This window comes from Glycine soja, chromosome 9, assembly GCF_004193775.1.
Source record: "Glycine soja cultivar W05 chromosome 9, ASM419377v2, whole genome shotgun sequence".
Lineage (NCBI taxonomy): Eukaryota > Viridiplantae > Streptophyta > Magnoliopsida > Fabales > Fabaceae > Glycine > Glycine soja.
In genome coordinates this window covers 35415139-35423083 of record NC_041010.1, presented here as the reverse complement: position 1 = coordinate 35423083, position 7945 = coordinate 35415139, and the positions used below count along the sequence as shown (strand labels likewise).

General features: G+C 31.3%; 1 protein-coding gene across 1 annotated transcript; it reads left to right on the top strand.

The window, feature by feature from the left end:
• The first annotated feature begins 4443 nt into the window (after positions 1-4443).
• Positions 4444-6063, top strand: LOC114425250 (carboxylesterase 1-like). Its single transcript, XM_028392091.1, has 2 exons — positions 4444-5078; positions 5190-6063. Exons 1-2 carry the CDS (start codon positions 4618-4620, stop codon positions 5791-5793), a joined length of 1065 nt encoding a protein of 354 aa, XP_028247892.1. The 5' UTR covers positions 4444-4617; the 3' UTR covers positions 5794-6063.
• The last annotated feature ends 1882 nt before the right edge of the window (positions 6064-7945 follow it).

Here is a 7945-nt window from a genome sequence, read left to right as displayed (position 1 = left end):
TTATCGGTGTTTTCTTTAGCAAAACCCAATATGAACTTGGACTGAAAGGAGACTTGCAAGAGAGTGATAGGAATTCTTAGGATATTTCACAAAAAATTAACACCGTTAGTAACAGTGACATTTTAGGAGAGACAACAGAAATACGATTTTAGGAAGAGAGTAAGTGTAAAAAACATTAACTTCGAGGGAGACGAATGTAATTTGCTCTTAAAAATATGATAATAAAACAAGTAACTTACTGACCTTGATTCATTTGATGAGTAAGCAACTAATATATTGGTAATATTTTTTAATGGTTAAGATAGAAAATAATTAGAGATGTTCACGGGTTTGGGTTGACCCATGACCAAATCCGACCCAATATGAATCCAATTATATTTGAGTTGGACAACGAGTTGCAAATTATCAACCCATGACCCAATCCAACCCAACCCAATCATATAATAATAATAAAAAAATATTAATATTATTAATAAGAACATAATAAAGGTTAAATTATAATTTTGGTTCTTCTAGTTTTCTAAATCCATGATTTTGGTCCCTTTGATTTTTAATTGTAATATTTGGTTCCATAGTTTTACAAATTAGCGATTTTGGTCTCCTTTGTAGATTATTAACAAATAATTATGATTAATAGAGTTATTCAAAAATAATTATAAATTAATTTAAAACTATTAATTATTGAAAACTTTAATACAAATTATTAACTCTAATTTTTCACAACATCCTACTCCTTCTCTTTTTCATAAATACCTCTTTCACCTTTACCGCCACACGCGAGTCCAGTGACAACAACACCACATTAGGGTTCATAATCTCTTATTAAAATTTTTGAATGATTAACAATTTTTATTTAATTTATAATTAATTTAATGACTCTATTAATCATAATTATTAGTTAATAATTTATCAGGAGACCAAAATTACCAATTTATAAAATTAGAAGACCAAATGTTAACTAAAAATTAAAGGACCAAAATCATAAATTTAAAAAATTAGGAGGACCAAAATTAAAATTTAACTTATAATAAAATACAAAAATAAAAATAATGAAAATCTAAAATTTCTTTATGCAACAAATTTGCATATTATATGTAATTATATTGTACATTTTAAAGAAAATTATTTTAAAAAAATTGTTCTAAAATTTTTAATTTTTAAATTTTATGACCCGGTTGACTTAACCCAATTCAACCTAATCATGATCGGATTGGATTGGATTAAATTTTACAATAAAATCATTAGAAACTGACCCAATTAATCAAATTGAATTTTTTTTAATTGAATTGGGTGATGAGTTTTGGCAAACCGGGTCCAATCCAACTTATGTACACCCCTAAAAATAACTCTGGGTGGTGTGATATACCAGTAAAACTACTGCTACTGCTACTCCAAAGCTGATAACAATTGTTGTAAGGTCACAAACGTGTTCACAAGGCCCGAAATCTGTCCCTAAATGAAGATTCCTGGTATTGGGCCCATCTTGGACATGTTGAGCATTCTATATTATTATTATGTCATCTACCCTAACTCTTGCATTTGTGTGCTATAAGTCATCCACCATAACAGAAGACATGTATTGCCACCACCGATATTCACCTTAGCTTCAACCTTCAAGTTCAAATCAAAATGTTTCGGGATACAAATACAATCTTTTGAAATCGCATATATAGTTATTTCCAAAACAAATCCTTCCTTGGTGGAAGCAACATTCTAATTGTTTTACTTCTGTAATTTGCACAAGGAAACTGTCAACCATTTATCTCTAACATCCTCTAATTCTACTCAGATCTGGAATGGGATATTCAGATGGATGGGTATATATACAGTGCTTCCTGAGGAGATAAACTAGTTAATTATATGAACAATTCTGCATGTTCATCAGAGGCAGGAAATTTCGGAGATGGAGGCATTTAATTTGGCATGCTACTTTGCTGGTGTCTGTGGAATAAAAGAAACAGCATTGCCTTTTGGGAACAACAATTTGAAGGAGCAAAAAACTCATGGAAGAGAAGAAACAAATCTGCGATCTTTTTTTCTTCGTTGAGTTTTAACCCTTTGCTCTGCTTTTTCTCACATACTTAGGATATATTTAAGGATTCTCTTTTTTGTGATTACTATCGTACAATATTCTCTATTTTGGTTTGGCCTTTTGTATGTAATCTTGCAGCTTTATTTCTTGTACAGACTTGCTAACCCATATATATATATATATATATATATATATATATATATATATATATATATATATATATATATATATATATATATATATATATATATAACACTTTTGCCTTCCAAAAAAAATATTTGTCGATAAAAATAAAAAAAATTAAATATATTTTTATTCCTTGCACGTTAATGTTTTTTTTTCTCTTATAAAATTATTTTTTAATTTTTAATTATTTCAAATTATATTTATTTTATTTCTAGTTCTTAAAGTATTTTAGATAACGTTTAGATAACGTTTTGAACAGAAAAAAAAATTATCTAAAAAGTCTTAAGGATTAAAAACAAATAAAAAATAATTTGTATGGATTGAAAATAAAATTTTTGTACAAAAACAAAATAAAAAAATATAAATTACAAAGACTACAAGTGTAATTAAGCCAAAATAACGTAGTATATTTTCCTGCAATCTTCTAAGGGCATTATTACAAATGGACATTCTATTTCAACGCTTTTTTCTGTTTGGATTTACCTCGTCAATGGGGGGTTTGGAAACAAGAGGACTTAACCATCAATATTACTACAGTTATGGATCACCATCATCAACAGAAGCATGTTAGTGGGCCTCTTGGCCCACTTCAATTGAAAGAGGATAAAGCTTTGGGCTCAGTTAAGTCCTAAAGAAAAGTTCATGAATCCTCCTAATTAAATGACTTTTATTAATTGTATTCTACTTGTTAGTAGACTTGGATATTAGATTTTTTTTTACTACTAATATTGTTTTTACTAATATTACTTTATTAAAATAATAATTATTTAATATTTAAACAAAAATTAATGTTACACAATTATAAAACTATGAAAGCATTCCTTAAGTGAATATAGCATTACTTTCTATCAAATTCATGGATGCTTCTTTTTAAACGATAACAATATAGCTCAGTTAGAGGTTTTTCTTTTCTTTTCTTTTCTTACTACTGAAATTCATTAAGAGTGTGTTTGGATAGAGAATTTTAACTGAGGAAAGTAATTTATCAGAGAATTTGAATTTCTGTAATTTAGAATTCATTGTTTGGATGCTTTTTATGAAGAATTTAAAATTTTGGAATTTTAAAACAGAATTTTAAACAATTAAAAATTTGGAATTTCAATTTCCTTCTAAAAGGTAAGAAATTGAAATTCTCGTCTTCTTCAAGAAACACCGTCTGAGCTCCTAAAATATCGATCGGGTGTGAGCATAGAGGAACACACGTATAACTAACACACTAACCAAACACAAAATTTTGATTTTTTTTATCCAAATACAAAATTTTGAAAATAAAAGAATTTCAATTGAAGTATTTGAAATTCTTAAAATTTAAAATTTCTAAAAATTTTAAATTTCTCCATCCAAACACACTCTAAACGTCATGCAGATTATCTCCCTTCAACAAAACACTACGATCTTATGAACCTCATCTTGTCTCTTAACATGTCATAATTTGATGTAGACATTTAACGCATTTATAAATCGTGAAGTTGATTAAATCAAGCATTGGCAATGAGTACAACTCCACATTAATTTTCGAAATTATGAGTTAAAAATTTTAAAAATCCTAAATTAATCGCTGGCTTTATAAAATATTATTCACTGTAATTAGTTAATATTAGTGTAAAATGATAGTGAAAAATAAAACAAATGACTTTTTTTTGTAAAGTCATCAATTTATGAAAGTTTTTTTTATTCTAAAAAATTAAAATTCTAACTCATATATCCACAAAGATTATATAAGCTAAATATTTACCCTTAGTTGCCAATTCTTGTTCAATCTCCTTCTAACAAAGCTTGTCCATTTTCAGTACATCTAGAAAGAAAAAGTTCTTGCATACAATGTTCAAAGTTTAGTACCATTAGTCAATCTATCACTCATACAGTCATGCAGTTTTAATTTTAAAATATAAAATAGTTGTTTAGCTAAAAATATGTAAATATAATTGGCACCTTTGCATCCAAGAATTTCTCAATGAAGACAAATTACCAACACGGGGTATATAGTTCTCTTGGCTCATGCCACACAACTCTTTCTATATATGTATATATGATTTATTCATTTATTTATCCCAAAAGAAAAAACCATACAAAAATCTAGCCACAAAGAACATGAGGCCGAGAAAACACCACCAAATGGATAAAGCAAAAAAAGTTCAAAATTAACAGCAAAAAAAGTACAATTCTAGTTACCATATATGATATATACCCCTTCTTTTAACTTTTATTTCACAAATTAATTATTATGGTGGGATTCCCTGCAAAGAATCTAAATGACTAAATCCAAATCCAGGATATAAAGATATCACACCTATCATCATTTCATTTGTTTCTTCTCCCCTTCCATGAACACTACTTTCTCCCTCTTCTTCCATATCTTTTGATTAATTCTAGCTATCATAGTTTTAAAAAATTCAACCATGCGCCTCTTCTCTTTCCCACACTACAAATCCTTTTGGAGATCTTCAATTGCATTTGCATTTTTCTTAACATTTCTCACTCTCCAAACCCAATCCACTCCAATCCCATGCAACAAGGACCCCTACAAGGAGCTCAACCTTATCCCTAACAAAAACGGCACCGTCACGCGCCCCAACAAACCCCCCGAGAGCCCGCCCGCACCGGATCCCAACCTCAACACCCTCGTACTCTCCAAAGACATCTCCATCAACCAATCAAAAGGCACATGGGCGAGAGTCTACCTACCCCGCGTGGCACTGGATCACAGCTCCAAGCTCCCCTTATTGGTTTTCTACCATGGGGGAGGGTTCATTTTCCTCGGTGCGGCCTCAACAATCTTCCACAATTTTTGCTTCAACATGGCAAACGACGTCGTTGCGGTCATTGCTTCCATCGAATACCGTCTGGCACCAGAACATAGGTAGTGTTTGGTTGGTATACAGAGTAAATTTTACTTTAATTTAAATATTTTATATTTTTTATGTCTTTTTATTTTCAATTTTTTAATTCTTTTAAATCATATGGTGCATAGACTACCCGCGGCATACGAGGATGCCGTGGAGGCACTGCAGTGGATCAAAACCAACAAAGATGATTGGCTGACAAACTACGTCGATTACTCCAACGTTTTTCTCATGGGGAGTAGTGCCGGAGGAAACATAGCCTACAACGCGGGTCTACGAGCAGCCACGGTTGATGGTACTTATAATCAGATTCCCAAGATCAAAGGGCTTATTTTGGTTCAACCATTTTTCAGTGGGACCCAAAGAACCGGTTCTGAGCTGAGGCTAGAGAACGAACCTCATTTGGCGCTGTGTGTTAATGACGCGTTGTGGGAGTTATCGTTGCCCGTTGGAGTTGACCGTGATCACGAGTATTGCAATCCAACGGCAGGGAATGGTCCTAAGAGATTGGAAATTATCAAACGGCGTGGATGGTGGGTGCTGGTTACCGGCTGTGGCGGTGACCCACTTGTGGATCGTCAGGTGCAACTTGTGAGGTTGATGCAAAGGAAGGGAGTGAGAGTTCTGGGGCATTTCACACCAGGGGATTATCATGGGGTTCAAGATAGTGACCCATTGAAGGCAAGGGAGCTATATGGGGTAATTAAAACTTTTATTTCAGCTTTAAATTAATGTTCATTGCTCAAGAGTACTTAGAGTAAGAATTTCTTGTAATTGCATCATTTAATGAGTGAGAGAAATAAATATTGGATATAGACATTTTAAACTCCACTTATCCCATTTTTTTCCTTTCTATGTTAAGTGGTCATGATGTGTGAAGTTTGTTGTTGAGAATTGAAGTCTCGTTTTGTGTCTTGCTTGCTAGTTCCCTGCTTGATCTTTCAGTAGAAAACTTCAAATTATTAATTGTAAGCTATATAAACATTTGATTTTTGCACTTTATTTTTTCTGGTCATTATTGGTTGTTCATAATATAGTAATATATATGCTTATAATGAATTAATCATGTACTTGTTTTCAAAATAAGTTAAACTATCTTGGATTGAGTTGTATTGTTTTGTTTTCATCGATGTGTCTAATAGGTTTAATTCATCCCGCCTAATCATGGTTAGGACAGTTTTATTATAGTTATGGATTACTGCTACTATTGTAGCTCAGCTTAATAATATTGCAATGGGGTTGGCTCAGGCCAAGTTGACTAGTTTGTACAATAGAAAAAGTTGAAGTTGTATTATGGGTCTAGTGCACATGTTTCGCCTATTTATCTATTTTTACCTTACGATAGGTTTGAAATTAAGAATCAAGCCATATTGGAATGTGCTGTCTATTGGAATGTTTCGTATACTTTATAATTGCAATAATAAAGGGCTTCATAATTGCAAATTTCGCATTATAAAGCCATCTATCTATATGCGACAGGAGGCAACATTTGATTGCACTCCTTGCCCTCTCTACTTAGGAGTATTTCAGCTACAGATATAAATATATAATAGATTTTAATGTTTCTTATGGATGGCAGAAAAGAAAAATAGATAATGGAATAGCATATATCTACTTATTTAGTTGAAAAGAAAAAAAAAAGAAAAAAAAGTTATTGTTTACAAGTTTTTTTTTTTTTCATTTCTTCTTAGAATCAATTTTTTTTCATTTTTCTTCTTCTGAAACAAATGATCCAAGGTAAAGGTTAGAATTTATAAGCAGGGACATTAAAGACATATTTAAGTTGATTATAACATATTCCATTGAGCACCTAGATAGTGAGTGTGCTTTGGTAAAAAGTGTAAAAATTCTTAAGGGGTTTTCTAGACTATCAATTATAGGAAACAACAGAATCTTGAAACCTATGATTCTCATAAATCATCAATAAATAATTATGTGTATCTTTCTCTATAGGAAGACTTGTACCTTTCTCCATAAGAACTTCTCTCCGGTGTATTTTGATTTCCTTGAAAAATGAGAGAAATAAGATTTCATTTCCTTTGACCTTTCTTTTCTACCTCTCTCCGTTAGTGATGACTATGAGTGAGAGATAATATTTTTCTGGCCAAGAAGGGGACCTTATTTCACGTTAGTGGGTATTAAGCCTCTTTTATAACCACTACTCCCATCAAGTAGCAGTTAACCCTAAAAACTTTTCCTATTAAGTCCAATTACAATTTAACCCTTAATCATTAATTATTTACATATTAGTCCCTACATAAGTCACATGCCTTTCAAATGAGACATCAATTCTAACATTCTCCCACTTGGCTCATGTGACATTAATAAACATTATGGACTAAATAGATTAACTAACATAATGCGCATTAAAAATTGACTAAATTGTTCTATATATTGGGTACATCATAATTTCATGATTAAGAATAAGAATCAATTCGAGTCATGGCGGTTGTACATCATCTAATCGACATAGTCCCTTCCATGTACTACAAATTAGTTTTCTCCTTAATATGACCATTAGTTAGGAGTACATAATTGGTCCAACATAATGTCTTCTTTCAAGACAAAACTTGTTAACATTACTCTAACACAAACATGCATGCAAGCATAGAGAACAGGTAATCAGAAACATATCATAATTAAGCTCAGAGTGTCACTAAAATGTATAAGATAAATTACACTTAATGATCATCAATAACAATAATGCCCATACTTTCAACATGTTCTATAATGTCTTGGGCGGTAATCCCTTATTCAAAGGATCAATTATCATAAGGTTTGTGCTAATTTATTTTATTGACACTCTTTGTTTCTGAACTTCTTCCTTCACGACAAAGTACTTCAATTTCATATGCTTAGTACCCTTAGAGTACTTATTGTTCTT